This window comes from Mobula hypostoma, chromosome 8 (genome assembly GCF_963921235.1).
Source record: "Mobula hypostoma chromosome 8, sMobHyp1.1, whole genome shotgun sequence".
In the NCBI taxonomy this organism is placed as follows: domain Eukaryota; kingdom Metazoa; phylum Chordata; class Chondrichthyes; order Myliobatiformes; family Myliobatidae; genus Mobula; species Mobula hypostoma.
The window spans coordinates 160,086,334-160,110,658 of NC_086104.1; the positions used below are offsets into that span (position 1 = coordinate 160,086,334).

Here is a 24,325-nt window from a genome sequence, read left to right on the forward strand (position 1 = left end):
GGCCTCCTCCATGATCCGTGGCAATAAATTCCATAGATTTATCTCCCTCTGGTGAAGAAATTCATCCTCATCTCTGATCTAAAGCAATGTTCTTCTATTCTGTGGCTGAGCCCTCTGGTCCTAGATCTCCCCTCCCCCCATCTCTCCACATCTACTCTCTCTAGGGCTTTCAATATTCAATAGGTTTCAATGAGATTCCACCCCCCACCCCCACCATTCTTCCAAACTGCAGCAGGTACAGGCCCCGCACCATCAGAAAATGATGAAGAATTGAAAGGGAATTTGCTGGTTTTGGTTTTCCATTCAGTGGTGAATCTTGAAGATTTAATAACTGCAGGAGAACAGTCAGAAATCTCAGTAAAATATCTCAGCGTGGTTGTAAGGAGTTTGTACTATACATTCCCCCAGGGTAGGGGGCATAGATTTGAGGTGAGAGGGAAATGATTTAAAAGGGAGCTGATGCGTAACATTTTCACAGAGAGAGTGGTGAGTCCATGGAACGAGCTGCCAGAAGAAGTAGTTGAGGCAGGTACAATAGTATCATTTAAAAGCAGTCCGTGTTACACTATTAGAGCAGCTACTACACAGATTCATTTCCTGCTGCCGTCTGTAAGGAGTTTGTACTTTCTGTCCGTGACCGTGTGGGTTTCCTCTGAGTGTTCTGGTTTCCTCTCACAGTCCAAGGACACAGTTAGTCGGTGAATTAGTCACGTGGGTGTAATTGGGCGGCGCCAGCCTGATGGGCTGGAAGGGCTTGTTACCGTTCTGCATCTCTAAATAAAATATGATTGAAAAAACTGGGAAAATGGAACCTAATCATTAGGAGTCTGTTGCTGGTTAGGGAGCAGAAATATTTGAGACAGTAAATGCATTTCTACATTGCAAACACAACTGGTATAAATAAACAAAGTCTGGAGAAACTCAGTGGGTCAGGCAGTATCTGTGAGGGGCGGGGGGAATGGACGGTCAACTTTTCAGGTGAAGACTCCATCTCCCAATGCTATGCAGTTCCTCTAGTAATCTTGAGCAACACGCCGCAAAATGCAGGAGTAACTCAGCAAATCGGGCAGCATCTATGGAGCAGAATTAATAGTCAACTGTTTACTCCCTCTGTCGATGCTGCCTAACCTGCTGAGTTCCTGTAACATTTTGTATGAGTTGCTCAAGATTTCCAGCATCTGCAGAACCTCTTGTGTTCTCTGGCAATTTGTACTTATTTTCAAATTGCTGGTCATTTAAAACAGACTTGCGTAATGAATATTTACAATTTACACTGGTACCAAGGGTACGTGAAACAGTACGTTTGTATCTTTGTAACTAGGTAGGTTTAGCCACACATGGACAAGTGAGATGAATGGTTAGAGTTGTACTATGGGTCTTTCTCATTGAATTAATGGGCTCATTCAGCTGAAAGATGTGCTCCCTTTGAACGGATTGTGACATGGATTTACTGCAGTGATACCTGATCCCCAAGAGTTCAGTTACACAAACTGTATGAGAGAGGACCTTAGGGAGACAAGGGAGGGTAATAGATGGCTTAATTGGCCAAAGGTCTGAGAAATCTGGCAAGAGAAATGAGAGGGGAAGCAGAATGTCTGAATGTCTAACTGTGCTCTGAGGATTTCTTGAGCCTGATTTGCAAAGAGGTGACGTGTGATAACAGCAAAGAGTTAGAAAGTTGACCCCGTACTGTTGTTTTGTTGCTGGGGAGTTGAAGTGCCGGGTTCAGGTATACTGGGGAAGGATGAGACCACAGTCTGATATCTCTCTGTTTAAGAAATAGTATGACTATATTGGAAATAGTTCAGGGAAGGGTTACTGGTCTAGTACCTGGAACGGGTGCAGTTTAGTGAGGGTTGGGCTTGTACCCCCTACTGTACAGAAAAGAGGAACCTAGAATGAGTAACAGCACAGGGACAGGCCCTGCGGTCCATCGTATGTATTCTAACTCCATCTGCCTGTATGTGATTCTTTTCCCTTCATTGTCTGCCTGTTCCAGGCACCCACCGCTTCCTCTGTTTAAAAAAAAAACTTGCCTTTGTCATCTCCTTTAAACTTTCTCCTCTTGTCTAGAACCTATCTTGACCTCACCTACAAGATGGCTTTTTAGATAGATTGGGTGTTGTATAACAATGCAGATCTTATTAGGGAGCTTAATGTAAAGGAACCCTTAGGAGGCAGTGATGGCTAAAGATCCTGGAAGTAGTTCACAAGGTGCAGGATAGATATGTCCCACAGAGGAAGAGGTTCTCAAATGGCAGGGGTAGGTAACTGTGGCTGACGAAGGAAGTTAAGGACTGCATAAAAGCCAAGGAAAGGGCATATAAAGTAGCAAAAGTGAGTGGGAAGTTGGATGATTGGGAAGTTTTTAACATCCAAGAAAAGGCTACTAAAAAAGTTATAAGCAGGGAAAAGATGAAATATGAGGGCAGACTAGCCAATAATATAAAGCAATATTACAAAAGTTTTTTCAGTTATCTGAAGTGTAAAAGGGAGGTGAGAGTTGATATTGGACGACTGGAAAATGATGCTGGTGAGGTAGTAATGGGGGACAAAGAAATGGCAGATGAACTTTATGGGTATTTGCTTCAGTCTTCACTGTGGAAGACACTAGCAGTGTGCCAGAGGTCTGTGAGTGTCAGGGAACAGAAGTGAGTGCTGTTGTTATTACAAAGGAAAAAGTGTTAGGCAAACTCAAAGGTCTTAAGGTGGATAAGTCACCTGGGCCAGACGGACTACATCCCAGAGTCCTGAGAGAGGTTGTAGAAGAGATAACAGATGCACTGGTCATGATCTTTCAAGAATCACTTGATTCTGTCATGGTCCCGGAGATCTAGAAAATTACAAATGTCACTCCACTCTTTAAGAAGGGAGGAAGGCGAAAGAAAGGAAATTACAGGTCAGTTATCCTAACTTAAGTGGTTGGGAAAGTGTTGAAGTCTATTATTAAGGATGAGGTTTCAAGGTACTTAGAGACTAATCATAAAATAAGTCAAAGTCAGCATGGTTTCTGTGAAGGGAAATCTTGCCTGACAAATCTGTTAGAGTTCTTCGAGGAAGTAATAGTAGGGTGGACAAAGGAGAGGCAATGGATGTCTTTTACTTGGACTTTCAGAAGGCGTTTGATAAAGTGCCACACATGAGGCTGCTTAACAAGATAAAGTCCCATGACATTACAGGAAAGCTACTGGCACGGATAGCAGAATGGCTGACAGGCAGGAGGCAGTGAGTGGGAATAAAGGGGCCTTTTCTGGTTGGCTGTTGGTGACTGGTGATGTTCCTCAGGGGTGTCTATTGGGACCGCTACTTTTCACATTGTTTGTCAATGAATTAGAATATGGAATTGATGGCTTTGTGGCAAAGCTATAGATAATATGAAGTGGAGGGGTAGGTAGTGCTGAGGAAGCAATGCGATTGCAGCAGGATTTAGACAAACTGGAAGAATGGGCAAAAAAGTGACAGATGGAATACAGTGTTGGGAAATGTATGATGATGCATTTTGGTAAAAGGAACAATGGTGCAGACTATTATCTAAATGGGGAGAAAATTAAGTTATCAGAAGTGTAAAGGGAATCCTCATGCAAGACTCCCGGAAGGTTAATTTACAGGTTGAGTTTGTGGTAAAGAAGGCAAGTGCAATGTTGGCATTTATTTCAAGGGGAATAGAATATAAAAGCAAAGAGATAATGGTGAGCCTTTATAAGATACTGGTCAGGCCACACTTGGAGTATTGTCAAGAGTTTTGGATCCCGTATCTCAGAAAAAGATGTGTTGTCATTGGAGAGAGTTCAGAGGAGGTTCACAAGAATGATTCTGGGTATGAATGGGGTTAACATATTAGGAGCGTTTGGCAGCTTTGGGCCTATATGCACTGGAATTTAAAGAATGCAGGGGGATTTCATTGAAACCTACCAAATCTTGAAAGGACTAGAGAGGGTGGATGTGAAGATGATGTTCCCTATAATGGGGGCATTCAGAACTGGAGAGCACAGGCTCAGATTTGAGGTGCAACTCTTTAGAACAGAGGAACGGAGGAATTTCTTTTAGTCAGAGAGTAGTGAATCTGTGGAATGCTCTGCCACAGGCTATGATTAAGGTCAAGTCCGTGTGTATATTTAAGGTGGAAGTTGATCATTTCCTGATCGGTCAGGACATCAAAGATTATGGTGATAAGGTAGGTGTATGGGATTGAGTGGATCGGGGATCAGCCATGATGGAGTGATGGAGCAGACTTAATCGGCTGAATGGCCTAATTCAGTGGTCCCCAACCTCCGGGCTGCGGGCCGATACATCGCCGCAAAGAATGCAGCGGTACAGCGGTGGCCGGAACACACCCAGCACATCTTTAAGAAAAAAGCCAAAATAAACAAGCTAATTAATTAGGAGCCACCCGGCACGTAAATGTCGGCCCAGATCAGAGGCGACGCAATCGGCAATCACCTCTGATCTGGGCCGATATTTACATGCCGGGCGGCACCTAATTAATTAGCATGTTTATTTCGGCTTTTTTCTTAAAGATGTGCTGGGTGCACCCCTGCATGCTTCGCAGCGATGTATCGGTCCGCGGCCCGGAGGTTGGGAACCACTGGCCTAATTCTGCTCCTATGTCTTATGGTCTTAATACTGAAGCATCTGACCTTGGCTGCCTTCTCTAAAACTGCAGGGTGTATTCTATTATATTATGATCACCTTCCCTAATGGTTCCTTTACCTTAAGCTCCCTACCCTGGGAAACAGAGTCTTTAGTAATTGGAATGATTGATTCACGAGACAAGATGGGTTTGGAGAATATTTCTTATGGGAGAATCTAGAAATAATAGAAACACAATTATTTTTGACAGAATTGAAGATAAATTCTATAAAATCACATGAGCAAAATGCTATTAAATTTGATAGGGTGGTTAAGAAGGTGTGTTGGCCTTCAATAGTTGGGGAATTAAGTTCACAAGCTGTGAGGTAATGTTGCAACTCTATAAAACACTCGTTAGACCACACTTGGAGCATTGTGTTCCAATCTGGTCACCTCACTATAGGAAGTATGTGAAGTCTTAGAGAGGGTGCAGAGGAGATTTACCAGGATGATGCCTGGATAAGGGAACATCTTATGGGGATTGTTTGATGAGCTAGGGCTTTTCTCTTTGGAATTGAGGAGGGTGAGGGGTGTATTAGATAAGGGGCATAGAATTTGAAGGTGATTGGAGGAATGTATAGGGGGGATGTCAAAGGTAGGTTTTTGATAGAGTGTGGTGGGCGGGTGGAATGTGCTGCCAGGGGTGCTGGTGGCAGATATATTGGAGACATTAAAGAGATTCTTGGATGGGCACTTGAATGACGGGAAAATGGAGGGCTATATGGAAGGAAAGGGTTAGATTGATGTTGGAGTAAGTTAAAATGTCTGCTGAAAGGCCTGTACTTTGCTCTATTGTTGTGTGTTCACAGTGTTCTGGAGAGCAGAAGGGAGCACAGAACTGGGAGTGAAATTTGATCAGCCATGATCTTGTAACATACAACAGTACCTCATAGGAAAGTAACAGGCCATTCAGTCCACAATATCCACACTGACTATCACCATCATCGTGTACTGTGTTGTATGATGAGTGATCATGGACTTTCCATCACCATGATTGTTCTTGGCAAATTCTTCTGCAGGAATGGTTTGCCATTGCCTTCTGGGCAGTGTCTGTACAAGACAAGTGACCAAAGCCATTATCGATACTCTTCAGAGATTGTCTGCCTGGCAGTACTTCGTTCTTTATTGAATCATTGACCTTTCGGCTGGGGCAGGCTTTATTTTCTATGGATATTTTGTGATACGTCCCAGCTGCTCGGACAACCATCCACCAGCTGCTCGTGTGACCCTGACTGGGGGACCCTAAGCAGGTGCTACACCTTGCACAAATGTGATCTGCAGGTTAACGGGGGAGAAGGAGTGCCTTACACTTCCTTTGGTAGAGACATATCTCCATTCCACCACCCTCAATGTTGACCATGTGAATGAAATCCAATTTGTTCCCTGTCTGATTGTGTGCCTGTCCATAATCCTCTGAAATATCAATATTCACTCCCACCACCGGCCCTGCAGTGTGTCCCAGAGACACCCACCACCCCAAAACAGGTGGAGCAGGTGGGGGCAGATGGACACAGATGGAAGTTTCTATTTAAGGAGAAGAGAATAATAGGAGGCCGTCAATCCAAGACACACAAACCAAAAGGGAATTCAGGAAAGGGAGATGTGGAAGCCACCAACCCATTACATACAGAATCCAAAAGGGATTTCAGGAAAGGGGAACTTACGAGGAGAAGGAGTGGCTAGAGTAAATACATTGAAGGGGGTTGTAGGAGGAAGGAGGTGAGAGTCCATTGATGGATTTGGGTGAGAGAAAAGAAGCGGCTGGTGAGTTTCTGTGCTATCAGAATCAGATAAAGTGAAATTTGTTTTCTGGCAGCAGTACAGTGCAAAGACATAAAATTACTATAAATTACAAAATAAATTGTGTAACCAAAAATAAGAATAACAATGTTCCTGGGTTCATGGACTGTTCAGAAATCTGACAGCAGATGGGAAGAAGCTGTTCGGTGTGGTGCTTCAGGCTCCTGTACCTCCTCCCTGATTGTATTTGCAGTGTAATGTTAAGGCAGATGCTGGGTAATGGGGAGAGGTGGCGAGTAACTTATTCTACTCACAGAGGAGTACAAAACTAGGGGGCATGTACTAACTATTAGAGTCAGGCTTTCACGAGTACCTACAATAGACCTTTGGAACTCTGCTTCACAAAAATGCTGGTCCTTTTTGAATATAATGTTGATGGAGAGGACATTCAACACAGAACCAGGCCCTTTGTGGCATCCTGAACTATTATTGAGCCCTATCCCATCGACTCGCACCCAGACCATAGCCCTCCATGCCCCTCTCTTAAATGTTGAAATCGAGCTCATATCCACCATTCATTCCACAGTCTCTCCAGACCCCAGCGTCGACAGAGTATTTTGTGTCTCTAAGTGAAGAAGTACCCCTCAGGTACATCTTCAACATTTCACCTTTCATCCTTAAGCCTTGAAATCAAAGTCTAGTCTCACCCAACCTCAGTGGAAAAAGCTTGCTTGCATTTAACCTATCTATACCCCTCAAAATTTTGTACACCTCTATCAAATCTCCCCTCATTCTCCTACACTTCAGGGATAAGTCACAACCTACTCAACCTTTCTCCATAACTCAGGTCCTCAAATGCTGGAAGCATCCTTGTAAATGGCAGAAACGTGGTGTTAGCTGATGGAATAGTGGTGTCATCCGGGTTGAATATCCTCCAATGATGGTTTTGCTTTTTGACACAACTGTGCCCTCTACTAACATCATCTCCTCCTCCATCCAGATGAGGTGCTTCACTCTGTCGGGGACCCCGTCCTGCCAGGAGGTTGGAGAGTGGACTGTGTAAGGGCCAATGAGCAGTGTGCCGCCAAACCAAGCTGCAGCAGCCGCTACCGCACCCTGCGCCAGTGCCTGGCGGGCAAGGCTGCTATGCTGTTCGGTCCTGAGATCAAGAATGAGTGCGTTGCTGCGGTGGTGGCTCTGCAGCAAAGTACGCTGTTTGAATGTCGCTGCAAGCGAGCAATGAAGAAGGAAAAGCAGTGCCTGGCCATCTACTGGAGCATTCACCAGAGCCAATTTCAGGGTAAGGTGTCTGCTCATATCACCCTGCTATCACTCGGGATATGGTGGGGTGGGAGGGGGGTTGAGGGTTCAAATGCATTGTTTCCAGGGTTCTTTAAATCCATCAAGGATCAGCTTTATTCACCATATATGCACAATAAATACTTTATCAGGTACTCCTGTACACCTCGTTAATGCAAATATCTAATCAGCCAACCGTGTAGCAGCAACTCAATGCGTAAAAGTATGCAGACATAGTCAAGAAGTTCAGTTGTTGTTCAGACCAAACATCAGAATAGGGAAGAAATATGATGCAAGTGACTTTGACTGTGGAATGATTGTTGGTGCCATAAGGGGTAGTTTGTGGATCTCAGAAACTGCTGATCCCGTGGGAGTTTCATGCACAACAGTCTCTAGAGTTTACAGAGAATGGTGCGAAAAAAAAACACACACATCCAGTGGGTAAAAATGCCTTGTTAATGAAAGATGTCAGAGGAGAATGTCCAGACTGGTTCAAACTGACAGGAAGGCGACAGTAACTCAAATAACCACACGTTACAACAGTGATGGGCAGAAGAGCATCTCTGAACACACGACAGTCGAACCTTGAGTTGGATACAGGAGAAGAGCACGAACGTACAGTCAGTGGCCACTTTATTAGATACACTCCTATGCTTAATAAAGTGGCCACTGACTGTACTTGCGTGTATTAAAAATTTGCTGTGTTGTGCTGGCATGACACACAACAAAGAAACTGCAACTTTCAACGATTATACAGAATAAAGAATTATATAAAAATAAAGTTAGAAGCACTGATATGGAATAAAATGTGCATAATTACATAAATACCACCATCTGTTTACAATGTGAGCAGTATCATAAAAAGTAATTCAGTGCTTGCAGTGCAGTGATGCGGGTGATGGATAGTGTCGGTCGGGGCTAACTAGAATGGTTGATCAGATTAACTGCCCAGGGGAAGGTTTTTTTTTGTTTTAATAGCCCTCTAGTACTTTCCAAATGGAGCTTTGGTAAAAGCATTTTGCTGGGCGGTAGTGTCCACAATGATTTTGCCTGCCAACTTCTTTGTCTTGGACACATGCAGTAATGGCAAACCGCAGCCAATGACTTTTCTTGCCCTTCTGATGGTTGTTCAGAATGATGTTAGTTGTAGCTGAGTGAAGTCCAGACTAATGTTAACCGCATCATCGACAGATCAGTTGCCTCTTAGATGAATTGCCGCAAATGCCTCAACTGCAGATTTTTAGAGAAGCTTGAGATTGAGCCCACTAGGGGAAAGATAATTCTGGGTTGGGTGCTGTGTAATGAACCAGATTTGAATAGGGAGCTTAAGGTAAAGGAACCCGTTGGAGACAGTGATCATAATATGATAGAATTCTTCCTGCAGTTTGGGAAGGTAATCTAGCCAATAATATCAAAGAAAATACTAAAAGTTAAAGAGTAAAAGAGAGAATGAGAGTAGATATCTGTCTGCTGGAAAATGATGCTGGAGGGGTAGTAATGGGAACAAAGAAATGGCAGATGAACTTAAGTATTTTGTGTCAGTCTTCACTGTGGAAGACAATAGCAGTATGCCAGAAATTAGTGTGTGTCAGGGGACAGGAGTGAGTACAGTTGCTATTACTAAGGAAAAGGGACTTGGGAAGCTGAAAGATCTGAAGGTAGATAAGTTATGTGGACCAGATGGACTACCAGCTAGGGTTCTGAATGAGGCCAGTGTCTTCCCCAGTGAACACTGATGCAAATACCTATCCAGTTCGTCCACCATTTCCTTGTTCCCTGTGACTACTTCTTCAGCATAATTTTCCAGTGGTCTGATATCTACTGTTAGAAATTACAGAAACATTACAGCACAGAAACAGGCCTTTTGGCCGTTCTTGGCTGTGCCGAACCATTTTTCTGCCTAGTCCCACTGACCTGCACCTGGACCATATCCCTCCATATACCTCTCATCCATGTACCTGTCCAAGTTTTTCTTAAATGATAAAAGTGAGTCCACATTTACCACTTTATCTGGCAGCTCATTCCACACTCCTACCACTCTCTGTGTGAAGAAGCCCCCACTAATGTTCCCTTTAAACTTTTCCCCCTTCACCCTTAACCCATGTCCTCCGGTTTTTTTCCTCCCATAGCCTCAGTGGAAAAGGCCTGCTTGCATTCACTCTATCTATACCCATCATAATTTTATATACCTCTATCAAATCTCCCCTCATTCTTCTACGCTCCAGGGAATAAAGTCCCAACCTATTCAACCTTTCTCTGTAACTGAGTTTCTCAAGTCCTGGCAACATCCTTGTAAACCTTCCCTGCACTCTTTCAACCTTATTTATATCCTTCCTGTAATTTGGTGACCAAAACTGAACACAGTACTCCAAATTCGGTCTCACCAATGTCTTATATAACCTCACCATGACATTCCAATTCCTATACTCAATACTTAGATTTATAAAGGCCAATGTACCAAAAGCTCTCTTTACGACCCTATCCACCTGTGACACCACTTTTAGGGAATTTTGTATCTGTATTCCCAGATCCCTCTGTTCTACTGCACTCCTCAGTGCCTTACCATTTACCCTGTATGTTCTACCTTGGTTTGTCCTTCCAAAGTGCAATACCTCATACTTGTCTGTATTAAACTCCATCTGCCATTTTTCAGCCCATTTTTCCAGCTGGTCCAAATCCCTCTGCAAGCTTTGAAAGCTTTCCTCACTGTCCACTACTCCTCCAATCTTTGTATCATCAGCAAATTTGCTGATCCAATTTATCACATTATCATCCAGATCATTGATATAGATGACAAATAACAATGAACCCAGCACTGATCCCTGTGGCACACCACTAGTCGCAGGCCTCCAGTCAGAGAAGCAATCCTCCACTACCACTCTCTAGCTTCTTCCATTGAGCCAATGTATAATCCAATTTACCACCTCTCCATGTATACCTAGCGACTGAATCTTCCTAACTAACCTCCCATGCGGGACCTTGTCAAAGGCCTTACTGAGGTCCATGTAGACAATATCCACTGTCTTCTCTTCATCTACTTTCCTGGTAACCTCCTCGAAAAACTCTAATAGATTTGTTAAACATAATCTACCACGCACAAAGCCATGTTGACTTTCCCTAATAAGTCCCTGTCTATCCAAATACTTATAGATCCTATCTCTTAGTACTCCTTCCAATAATTTATCTACTACCGATGTCAAACTTACCGGACTATAATTTCCCGGATTACTTTTTGAGCCTTTTTTAAACAAGGGAACAACATGAGCCATTCCCCAATCCTCTGGCACTTCACCCGTGGATACCGACATTTTAAATATATCTGCCAGGGCCCCTGCAATTTCAACACTAGTCTCCTTCAAGGTCTGAGGGAATACCCTGTCAGGTCCTGGAGATTTATCTACTCTGATTTGCCTCAAGATAGCAAGCACCTCCTCCTCTTCAATTTGTGTAGGTTCCAGGACCTCACTACTTGTTTGCCTTATTTTAGGCGATGAAAAAGGCGAATGGTATGCTGGCATTCATAGCAAGAGCATTCGAGTACAGGAGCAGGGAGGTACTACGGCAGTTGTACAAGGCCTTGGTGAGACCACACCTGGAGTATTGTGTGCAGTTTTGGTCCCCTAATCTGAGGAAAGACATTCTTGCCATAGAGGGAGTACAAAGAAGGTTCACCAGATTGATTCCTGGGATGGCAGGACTTTCATATGATGAAAGACTGGATCGACTAGGCTTATACTCTCTAGAATTTAGAAGATTGAGGGGGGATCTTATTGAAACGTATAAAATTCTAAAGGGATTGGACAGACTAGATGTAGGAAGATTGTTCCCGATGTTGGGGAAGTCCAGAACGAGGGGTCACAGTTTGAGGATAAATGGGAAGCCTTTTAGGACCGAGATGAGGAAAAACTTCTTCACACAGAGAGTGGTGAATCTGTGGAATGCTCTGCCACAGGAAACAGTTGAGGCCAGTTCACTGGCTATATTTAAGAGGGAGTTAGATATAGCCCTTGTGGCTAAAGGGACCAGGGGGTATGGAGAGAAGGCAGGTACAGGGTTCTGAGTTGGATGATTGGCCATGATCATACTGAATGGTGGTGCAGGCTCGAAGGGCTGAATGGCCTACTCCTGCACCTATTTTCTATGTTTCTATGTTTCTATTGACTCCATGCCAGTTTTCTTAGTGAATACAGATGCAAAAAAACTATTTAAGATCTCCCCCATTTCTTTTGGTTCCATACATAGTCGACCACTCTGATCTTCAAGAGGACCAATTTTATCCCTTACTATCCTTTTGCTCTTAATATATCTGTAGAAGCTCTTTGGATTATCCTTCATCTTGCCCCTCTTCTGCACTTTTGCATCTGCAGAAGCTCTTAGTATCCTTTTTAATATTGATGTCTAGTTTATCTTCTTATTCCATCTTTTCCTTCTTTATGACTTTTTTAGTTGACTTCTGTTGGTGTTTAAGAGCTTTCCAATCCTCCAACTTTCCACTATTTTTGTTCTATTACATGCCCTCTCTTTGGGTTTTATACTGTCCTTCCCTTGTCAGCCACATTGCCTACCCTTGCCATTTGAGAACTACTTTTGTGAGACATAGCCATCCTGCACCTTGTGAACTATTGCCATCATCCCTGCCAGTATCCTCCTCCAATCCAGCTGGGCAAGCTCCTTTCCCTTGCCTCTGTAATTCCATTTATTCCATTGCAATACAGATACATGTGAGTTATGCTTCTCCCTCTCAAATTGCAGTATGAATTCAGCTGGATTATTGTGAGCAGTTTTAGGTCTCTTATCTGAGAAAAGATGTGCAGGTGTTGGAGAGAGTCCGGAGGAGGTTCACAAGAATAATCCAGGGAATGAAATGGTTAATGTATACAGAGTATTTGATGGGTCTGGGCCTATACTTGCTGGAATTTCAAAGAATAAGTGGGAATCTCATTGAAACCTACTAAATATTGAACGGCCTAGATAGAGTGCATGTGGAGAGGATGTTCCCTGTAGTGGGTGAGTCGAGTACAGAGGGCACAGCCTCAGAATTGAGGGATGTCTATTTGGAACAGAGATGTGGAGGAACTTCTTTAACCAAAGCGTGGTGATTTTGTGGAATTCATTGCTGTGGACGTCTGTACAGACCAAGTTATTTGGTATATTTAAAGTGGAGGTTGATAGGTTCCTGATTAGTTAGGGCATCAAAGGTTATGGGGAGAAGACAGGAGAATGAGGTTGTGAGGGATAGAATGACAGCAGAGACCTGATGGACCTTGTGGCCTAATTCTGTTCCTGTGTCTCATGGTTCTTAAGAACAAAACCACCACGAAGTGCAGCCATCATTGTTAGAGGCCACCCAGCTAGAATGAGATGTTGGTTCTCCATCCCGAGTTTGGCTTCAAAGTGGCAGTAGAGCAGTCTGTGAACAAATATATCATATCATATCACAATTACAGTGTTTTAATATTTTAATTACATAATCACAATTACAAATAGTTCAGAATGGGATTGGGAAGCCTTCAATGTACACTTCTTTCACATCTTGTGTTTAAAAATTTGAAGTATGTTAGCAGATCCTGACAGGAAATGATTTGTTAATTGTTGGAGAATCTGTAATATTTCTGAAGGCACCATCAATCTAATGAAGCTAAGGAAATATTGGGGAAGAACATACTATCCTTATTTGGGGTGGTGCAGGGTCAAACAACAGTCCCATCCCAGTGTGGTAATTCTCAGTTCCTGAGGTGGCCCAGTGAGCAGATGGTCTTGAGGTAGATCATCATCTCTTTGAGTACAGTAGCTCATTGCCATTTTCCACAGTCAGACAATCAAATCGGAAGCAGGCCATTCAGTCTGCAGTGCTGTAAACGATTCCAGTTGTTGTGAGAAAATGGCAGTTCCAACTCCACAATCGGTGCCGTCCTGATCAATAGCCACCAAGCTACTAGATACCGAGGGTTCCCATTACCCTGGCCATGGACCAACACGGTGGATGCTGGAAATCTGAAGTAAACGTACTGAATGCTGGAACATTGAGTGAGAGGCAACACCTTCTTGATGTGGTCAAGGAATGGGCCTTGTCGGTAATGATAATGAGATTTAAAACATCTGCCCCCATACGTATAGAGCTAACATTCCATGTCCTTGACCACACTAAATCATTAATTGATCCTTTTTTCATACAGCTACTTCCTGACCTGCTGTGTGTCACTAGCATTTTCTGTTTTTAATTATGTCACCCTCAGAGCCAGAGGATGTCTGACGTGTAGGATGGAATTGTAGACTTTAAATAGGCTGGCGTACTTTGTGACAGCTCCATCTGTAACAGCCAGAATTCGGTTTATTATCACTGACCTATGTTGTAAAATCTGTTGTTTTGAAGTGCTGGACATAAAGTACACTGTAAATTTAACATGTATTGTGCAAAAAGAGAGCAAAATAATGAAGCAATGTTCATGGAACTCACAGACGTCTCGTGGTGGAAAAGAAACTGTTGCTAAAGCATTGAGTTAGTGCAACACCCAAAATGCTGGAGGAACTTAGCAAGTCAGGTGGCATCTTTAGAAACGAACAAACAGTCGGTTGAGACCCTTCTTCAGGACTGGAAAGGAAGGGGGGTTACACCCAAATAAAAAGGTGGGAGGAGGGGAAGGAGGATTGCTAGCAGGTGGTGGGTGAAGCCAGGTGGGTGGGAAGGTCAAGGGCTGGAGAAGAAGGAATCTGATAAGAGAGGAGAGAGAACCAAAGGAGAAAGGGAAGGAAGAGGGGACCCAGGGTGAGGTGACTAGCAGGAGAGAAGAGGTAAAAGGTCAGAGTGGGGAATAGAGGTGGAGGGGGGGAATTTGTTTACCGGAAGGAGAAATCGATATTCCTGCCATCAGAGGTTGGAGGCGACCCAGGTGGAACATAAGGTGTTGCTCCTCCACCCAGAAGGTGCCTCATTTTGGCGCAAGAGGCCATGGACCAGCATGTTGGAATGGGAATCAGAATTAAAATGTTTGGCCAATGGGAAGTAAGAGTCTTCAGCCTCTGGTGGCTCCCCCCTTTATGGTATTAATGAGAAGGAAGCATGTCCTGGATGGTGGGGGTCCCTGATAGATGCTGCCTTTTTTATTTGAGCCATTGCCTTTTGAAGATGCCCTTGATGCCAGGGAAGTTGGTGCCCATGAAGGACCTGGCTGAGTTTCTAATCCCCTGCAGCTCTTTCCAATCTTGTGCATTGGTCCTTATGTATCAGATGGTGTATGGAGGACCCTCACAGTATGCCTGAAATTCAAGAGTGTCGAGGGGCAAGAGTGAATGTGGGTGCTATTACTAATTACTATTAGCCATTGGCAAAATACAAAACCAAATACAAATCTCAATGATCATGCCTTCCCTCTTAACATTTGCCAAGAAGTCTTATCACAGAGTAGAACTCTTGAACTGGTTCACTTTCTGGTGATGTCACACACAGGAGGACCAGTGTCTTAATGTGAAGAAAGGCTTTAATGAACAAAGGTTTGAAATTCAATAGTATTTTTAAAACCAGATAATAATGTGCTTACTGTTAGTAATGCAACTCAAAACGATATCAATAGGACAATTTGTGATTATGTCTAGAAGAAGGTAGTCAACTTGAGTTAATATTTTACAGTTTTGATTATGTCACTGATATTGATTCTTTGTCAGAAAAGAATTCTGATTATCTATGGAGGAAAGGACACAGCAGCATTGTCACTGCCAGATCACGATTACACACAGGGCTTGACGCTTTGGTGTTGGAAACTGTTTACTGATTGAGATTGCATACATTAAATCCACCTCATCTTCAGTATGGGGACAAACAACATATACTTCCTACATCACAATCATGAAAGATTGGTTCAAGCGCTGTAAAGAGCTTTACAACGTCTTGAGGAAAGTCTCGGAGAGGTCTGACTGCCTCTGAGATTGATGTCTCATTATGTCAGCCATTATTTGACTCCACAGAGAGCGGAGGTCGGAGGGTGGCACAGCAGTCTGGTCCGCTGCTGGTCTCACCACAACACGGCAGTAGGAGCAGTGCTTCTGGACCAGTTACAGTTAATGTCCCCTCTTAACTTTGTGGTATTTCAAAGGGATCCTCTGGAGAAGGCTAAGTGCACATGAGTAAATTTACTGAAATATTTGTTGGCATTTTAACATTTAAAAATCATTCATTAACCTTGAAAATGATTGTGAAGGGTAACTGCCTGATGCCTATTCGGCACTTGGAGGCAGCACACCTTGCCAGGAGTCTATCAGATTCCACTTCTGACCAGGTGTAAGCAGGCAGGAATTGAAGGTGAAGGACAATCCAAACCTGTTGTCTTCATGAACTCTGACCTCACACCACTGAAGTTGAGCTCTGACCAGCGACCAGTTTGGACATCAGAAGTTTGAGGGGAGTTGAATTCACCTCAAAGGGTGCCTGGGCTTCTTTTCATATTACGCCCAATGGGTCTCTAACTACGCAGACAAGGTCCGCCCCCTGGTCAAGTCCACCACATTCCCCCTCTCAGCCGAGGCCCGCGCGGCCTTCAGCCGCATAAAGGGGACATTGCCAAAGCAGCAATGCATGTGGTGGACGAGGCCATTCCCTTCCAAGTAGAGAGTGACGCCTCCAACTTTGCAATGGCTGCTACCCTCAACCAGGCGGGAAGACCAGTGGCGTTCTTCTCCCGTACTCTTCAAGGCCCTGAACTTCGGCACTCCGCGGTGGAGAAAGAGGCCCAGGCCATAGTGGAAGCTATTAGGCACTGGAGGCACTATCTTGCCGGCAAAAAGTTCACCCTGCTGACTGACCAGTGCTCAGTTGCATTCATGTTTAGTAACCAACAGTGGGGCAAAATCAAAAATGATAAAATTCTGAGGCAGGGAATCGAACTCTCCACCTTCAACTATGACATCATGTACAGGCCTGGGAAGCTCAACGAGCCCTCCGATGCCCTATCCCGGGGAACATGTGCCAGCGCGCAGATCGACCGGCTATACGCCCTACATGTAGACCTTTGCCACCCGGGGGTCACCCGGCTTTTCCACTTCGTGAAAGCCCAGAACCTGCCTTACTCCCTTGAGGAGATCAGGATGATGACCAGGGACTGCCAAGTCTGCACAGAGTGCAAACCGCACTTCTACCGACCCGAAAAGGCACCACTCATCAAGGCCACCCGCCCCTTTGAGCGACTGAATGTTGACTTTAAGGGCCCCCTTCCCTCCACCGACCGCAATGTGTACTTTCTTAACGTTATCGACAAGTACTCGCGGTTCCCCTTCGCTATCCCCTGCCCCGACACCACAACCACGTCAGTTATAAAAGCCCTGCGCAAGCTCTTCACTCTGTTCGGATACCCATGCTATATCCACAGTGACAGAGGGTCCTCGTTTATGAGTGACGAGCTGCGCCAATACGTACTGGCTAGGGGAATTGCAACCAGTAGGACCACGAGCTATAATCCCCGGGGGAATGGACAGGTAGAGAAGGAGAATGGCACAGTGTGGAAAGCCACACTCTTAGCCCTCAGGTCAAAGGGACTGCCGGTCTCCCGCTGGCAGGAGGTCCTTCCCGAGGCACTCCACTCCATCCACTCCCTGTTATGCACAGCCACCAATGCCACCCATCATGAGTGACTCTTTTCTTTTCCCAGAAAGTCGACCACTGGGACCACCCTACCAACTTGGCTGACATCCCCAGGGCCAGTGCTGCTCCAGAAACATGCAAGGAGCAATAAATCCTCCCCGATGGTCAAGAGGGTTCACTTACTTCATGCGAACCCCCAGTATGCCTATGTGGTTTTACCTGATGGGCGGGAGGACACGGTCTCCATCCGCTACCTGGTGCCCGCAGGAGCACCGGGCCCCTACCCTGAACACTCCGTGGTGACTATTGACCCCGTACCCACCGATGTATGTACCTACGAGACACCGTGCACCCCAAACCCTATACAGACACCACACGACACTCCCATACCGGGCGCGACGCACACACACGAGAGATTACCGACGCCCAACGTGCTGGCACCTGAAGTCAGGCCGGAGCCAGCACAACCACCATCGCCGGTGCAATCACCACCGGTGCTACGTAGATCACAGCGACGGACTCGACCGCCTGATAGACTTGACCTGTAAATATACTTCTTGTAAATATTGTCAGTCACTTCACCCCGCGGGACTCTTTTAAAAAAAAAGGAGGGGTGAATGTGGTAAACTATATATATATATATATATATATATGTATGTTGTAACTGGGTTACCTGCCTGGACACGCCCCTCTGCTGATTGCTCCTGTGGCTCCTCCCACAGACCCCTGAATAAAGGTGATTGCACCATTGCTCCTCCTCCTCAGTCCAGCGGCAGATACTCAGCATGGTGGAGGTCACCTTTTCCTGCTAATAAAAGCCTTTCAGTATTTACTCGACTTCCAGTCCTTTGGAGTTATTGATGATGCATCAGAGATGGACACAGAAGTGAGGCAAAGTGGCAACAACTTCATGGACCTTGTACAGATTACAGAGGAGGAGGTGTTTGCTATCCTGAGACAAATCAGGGTGAACAAATCCCCAGGACCTGACAAGGTGTTCCCGTTGACCCTGTGGGAAGCAAGTGCAGAAATTGCTGGGGCCCTGGCAGAGATATTTAAATCATGCTTTGTGACAGGAGAGGTACTAGAGGATTGGAGGATAGCCAATGTTGTTCTGTTTAAAAAGGCTCTAAGCATAAACCAGGAAACTATAGGTCAGTGAGTCTGACATCAGTGGTAGGAAAGATAGTAGAAGGTCTAAAGGACCAGATATGCTGTGTAAGTATTTGGATTGACATGGACTGATTAAGGATGGTTATCATGGCTTTGTGGGTGGTAGGCTATGTCTAACGAATCTTGTTGAGTTTTTTCGAGGAAGTTACCAAGAAAATGGCAGTGGATGTTGTCCACTGGACATTTCACAAGGTCCCTCATGGGAAGCTGGTCAAGAAAGTGAAGTTGCTTGGCATTCAGGAAGAGGTAGTAAGTTGGATTAGACATTGACTTGTTGGGAGAAGCCAGAGAGTGGTAGTAGAGGGCTGCCTCTCTGACTGGAGGCCTGTGACTAGTGGAATGCCGCAGAGCCCAATTTGGAGTACTGTTTGCAGTTTTGGTCACCTTCTTTTAGGAAAGATATAAACAAGGTTGAAAGAGTACAGAGAAAATTTATAAGGAGGTCTGGAGGACCTAAGTTAGAAGTGAAGATTGAATAGGTTAGAACATAGAAGATTTGAGAAGAGATTTGAAAGAGGCATACAAAATTATGAAGCATATAGACAGAGTAAATGCAAGCAGGCTTTTTCCACTGAGGGTGGATGGGACTACAACCACAAGTCATGGTTTAAGGGTGAAAGTTGAGAAGTTTAAGGGGAACATGAGGGGAAACTTCTTCACTCAGATGGTCATGAGAGTGTGGAATGAGCTGCATGTAGAAATGGTGCATGCAAGCTTGATTTCAACATTTAAGAGAAGTTTGGATGGATACATGGATAGTAGGGGTATGGAGGGCTATGGTCCCAGTGCAGGTTGATGGGAGTAGGCATTTTAAATGGTTTTGGCATGGACTAGGACCAAAGGGCCTGTTTTTGTGCTGTGTCTCTATATTTATGCACTGAGATTTTGTCTTGTTTGGTAGAATCAGGTGTATTATCACTGGATGTCATGGCGTGAAATCTTTTGTTTTGCAAAGACAAAATAGCTATAAATTACAAAACTAAATATATAAATAGTCTAAAAGGAAGGAATAATGAAGTAATGAATTGGTGGACCATTCAGAACTCTGTTAGAAGGGGAGAATAATCTGTTTCGGAATCGTTGAGTGTCCCTTCAGGTTCCTGTACCTCCTTTCTGATGGTAGTAATAAGAAGAGGGTATGTCTCAATAGTGAGGGCCCTGAGTGATGGATGCTACTTTTTGAGGCTCCGCCTTTTGAAGATATCCTCGATGGTGGGAAGTCCAGTGCCTGTGATGGAGCTGGCTGAGTTTACAGTCCTCTGCAGCCTCTTGAGATCCTGCGCAGTGGTCCCTCCACACCAGGCAGTGATACAACCAGTCAGAATGCTCTTCGCCGTACCTCTGCGGGAATTAGCTGAGAGTTTCTTCAAACTCCCAGGATAGTAGAGACCCTTTTGATGGTCCTCTGACAGTCCAATTGGGATCTTGCATCACAAAATATGGGATTTATTGAAAAGCAAAGTATGTGTAGGTGGTGAAAATGACAGGAAAGGCTGGAGCTTCTGAGCAGATCAGGCAGCATCTTGGGAGAGAGGAACAAAGGTTAATTTTGTAGATCAACGGTTCCCAACCTGGGATCACAGATCCCTTGCTTAATGGCATTGGTTCATGGCATAAAAAGTTGGAAACTCCTGGTTTAGATCATTAGCCCTTCATCAGAGCCAGGAATGTTTATTAAACAGGATTGCTTATTTTTGCATAGAGGGACAGTAGGTGGAGAAAAACAAAGAAAGTATCTGCGGTAGTGAGGGACACCCAGGGGAGATGAATGGTGATAAGTGTTTGTTAATGGGTTCAAACAGCTGAAGGGAACCCTGTTGAGACTGAACTGCAGAACAGAACTGTAAACCTTTGCGTCAGGCTGCCTCGAGGGGTAACCTGCAATAGCTGGGACGGAATAGCAGAAAGGTGCAGAGTAGACATAAGCAGCTATATCTGAGATGGCAAAACATACTCAAAGTTCAAAGTAAATTTATTATCAAAGTACATATGATATGTCACCATGTAGTACCCTGAGATTTATTTTCTTGCAGGCATTCGCAGTAGAATGAAGAAATACAATAGAATCAATTAAAGAGTACACACAAGCAAAGACCTGCAAAACCAACCAACGTGCAAAGGACAAACTGTGCAAATAGAAAAAAAGAAACAAATATTATTCATAGTAATAAATAAGTTGTTGGCGCGTGGCCAGTTGGTTAAGGTGTTGGTCTAGTGATCTGAAGGTCGTTAGTTCGAGCCTCAGCTGAGGCAGCGTGTTGTGTCCTTGAGCAAGGCACTTAACCACACATTTCTCTGCGACGACACCGGTGCCAAGCTGTATCGGCCCTAGTGCCCTTCCCTTGGACGACATCGGTGGCGTGGAGAGGGGAGACTTGCCGCATGGGCAACTGCCAGTCTTCCATACAACCTTGCCCAGGCCTGCGCCCTGGAAACCTTCCAAGGCGCAAATCCATGGTCTCACGAGACTAACGGATGCCTATTTAATAAATAAATAATACTGGGAACATGAGTTGTAGAGTCCTTGAAAGTGAGTCCTTTCACATTGCAGCAGTGGGGAGAGAAACAGCAATAGCTGAAGCCAGTAACCCACTCTTGAATGGACATCATTCCCCGAGATGTCTGACCTCCCATGGTGGGCATGGTGTATGTAGGGTTTTGCTCCTCTATTGCTGGATATGATCACCTTCAGCAAAGTGCCTGTAGAAGGTATGTCAGAGCAACTGGCCGAGGAAGGAACCTGTGAAATTGTAATATTTTTCTCTTTGTTCTGTCCCACCCTTCCTCCAGGTGCATTCTTGATGTAGAGAGAAAATGAGCCTGTTGTATGGCCAGACGTGGCCTTTGTGTTGGGCAGCAGTCGGTGTTTCAGACCCACTCCCTTACATAAACACACATTGAACCAATACCTTCCAAGTTCTTCAGTCACCTTGATCTGATTTTTATACTTCAAAGTCTAAAGAGAAGCAATTTTGTTCCTGCAAGAAACGCAGTGATTGAGATAATTAGTAATAATTAATGATCTAAAATTACGGCATTGAAGTTTGCAGAAGAATGGAAAATCCTCAGTTCTTGCTTTGGACTTTGTCAAGTACACAGCTGACTGCTAATCAGCACAGGATAAAGTTTCAGAATCATTATTTCTGCCTCTGACAACAATTATCTCACTTTAAACTCTAATTATGTAATAGATTCACTGATGGGACACCTTTTGTAGCCATGGAAAAATACACGCAGGACAGCAAGTACTTCTTCGGGTCTCTTAATTCCTTTATCTGTTTTAGATGTTTTATTGCAGAAAAAGTGTATCAAAATAAAAATAACAACATGAACTTTAAAAAAAAACAGTTTTTAGCGTAATTTCAGTCTACGCCCTTGTGTATCAAATAGTTACGTATGCAGTATGAAAATAAATAAAACTAACCATACAAAACCAACACAGTAGTGGTAATTCATAAAAAAAACAATACAAGCAAAATTAGAATCCCACCAACCCTGTACATTAAACACAACATCAAAAATATGAATAAATACATCTCATCTTAACTAAGAGTTATACTCACTTTGGCACACACGTGCTTAACTTCCAAACACGTATAGGCTCTGAAACAAGTTCTTTTTGCTCACACTTCTCACGTAATGTCACGTAACATATTCACATTACTTTGTTACATTCACATTCTGTCATGAAACAATAAAGAAAGACAAAAATAAACTTCTACAAAAACTTTTACAATATATTGCCTTATAGCTTAAATTACTGGAAAGATTAACCCACTGCAGTTGTTGTTCGTCCATCGTTGACGTTGATGAGGACCTCAACACCATTATGATGGTGTCAAGACTAGCGCGTGATTTGGATTTAAGTGAGGGAGAGTTGCGCAGTGTCAGCCTCACTCTCTCTTCCCAATTCCCATCTGGATCCAGTGGCAAGACAGAGTCTAGATGGCTGGAGATGGGACTAGGCGCAGTGGATGACCAGGACGTCTTCTGTGTCTTGTCCTGCTCTACACGTTCCACGACGCTTGCAGAGACCGCCTTCTTGACCGTTGGACCTTCCATAGGTCTCTTCCGCTCGATCCGCTGGAGTCTGTCTTCACATGCTGGGATAGATAACTCCCTATCACACCGAGGGTTTGAGACCCGTCGGCTACCCTCACCTGGTTTAGCCGGCTTGTCGAAGCCGTTGCCCGGGGTATGGCCACTGTCGCGTGCAAACAGCTACAGGGAGCCACAGGTGAGAGTTGAGTGCCAGGTGGGGACCAAAGGTGGACTAACCGCCCTGAAAAGGACGCGACATGTTCCCCCATCAGAGGTGCTACCCCTCCCTGACACCCCAGACACCTCAACCTACTAAGACGATAAGGAACTTCGCACAACCACGCTATCCAGCGCCAATGCCTTACTCGCGAAAATCTAAAGCATCCACATGTAAAACATGTCCAATTACTGATATTCTAGATTGACAAACAAGTATAAATGAATGTACATGGATATTATCAAATATTATTCCACCTTTCCTCACCATATGACCAGCACTCCATGTTCTCTCCAGAACGTTGTAACTCTTCTTTCAAACATGCATAATAACATTGCCGTTTTCTCTTAAAAGCACAGGCAGCTATTTTAGCACTACCAATGAACACGTAAGTGCACTTTAACAGTAAAAAATGATGTTCAGTGGTCACCTGGTTACACACCAAACCCTCATAACTACGTACAGAGTAAACTGACTGCCCCATTCATTACCTCTACAGACTCCAGAGCAAGCTGGGGAGTTCTTAAAATATGATATTCAGTGACCTCTACTTAACCTCATCTAGAGTTTCGTCTAATTGTGAGCATCTGGGATTACGTGGATTCCCTACGGGGCTGCCTGAGGGGGGTTTAAAAGAGGCCTTTGTCCCAGGGAAACAGAGAGAGGAACTCCGCACAATTATGCCCACAGCTCTTTGGCTTTTGTCTGAACAGTCAGTGTCCTGCAAGAATGTTGGCCGTGTTTTGCACATGCCGTGGTGGTTCGTCCTATGTAACACACTCTGGCTTGACATCCTCACTGACTAGAGCAGGGGTTTGCAACCATTTTAATACCATGGACCCCTACCATTAACCGAGGAGTCCTGGACTAGAGTGACTGGGTCCCACGGAATCCCTCATTGCTTGAGCCTTCATTTTGTTTCTGAAGTACATTATTAACCAAACCTGACAATATTCAATGAATGTTAACAGGGCCACTGTGGCAGTGTAGCATTTAGTGACACTATTACAGCTTGGGGCATTCCAGGGTTTGGAGTTCAATTTCCGGCACTGTTCTGTAAAGAGTCTCTGCATGTTCTCTCGGTGGAATGCCTGGGACTCCTTGGGTCATCCGGTTTCCTCTCATAGACCAAATACGTACCGTGTAGTTTAATTGGTCACTGTAAATTGTCCCATGATTAGATTAGGGTTAATCAGGTATGTCGGGCGTTGCTGGGGGGGGGGGGGGTGGGTGTGGTTCGAAGGACCAGAAGGCCTACTCCGTGCTGTATCACTAAATAAATGAATGTCATTGTTTCAGAATTTGATAGGACAGCAGGAGCCTAATTCTGTCCCATACAGAGTTGACAGATCCTGATGGGGTAACCAGAAGGAACTCTCTTTCACTGCTGCTGGTTCATCAGGAGTTGAGATATTAGTTACACAGGAAGGGAGTGACTGCACTTGGACTTCAGGTTGTGGTTTCAGAACCTTGTTGAGAATTTGTTTACCACTCACCAGATATATACTTTTGAAGGTTCCCCAATGTGTCATTATGTGCCGTCAATAAATCTTATTAAAAGGTCTTCAAATGCCAAAGAATTTGCAAGGGTAAACCACTATAGAGACAGGACATGAAACACCATGAAGGACAAATTTCAGACAGCCTTGGTTGTG

General features: G+C 44.4%; 1 protein-coding gene across 1 annotated transcript in view; it reads left to right on the top strand.

Annotated features, from left to right (window-relative positions):
• gfra2b (GDNF family receptor alpha 2b) overlaps positions 1-24,325 on the top strand; it is a 401,770-nt gene that overhangs the window by 23,694 nt on the left and 353,751 nt on the right. Inside the window, exon 2 of the mRNA XM_063057239.1 lies at positions 7,370-7,669. Within this exon, the coding sequence (XP_062913309.1) occupies positions 7,370-7,669 (300 nt within the window). The remainder of the gene's footprint in view (positions 1-7,369; positions 7,670-24,325) is intronic.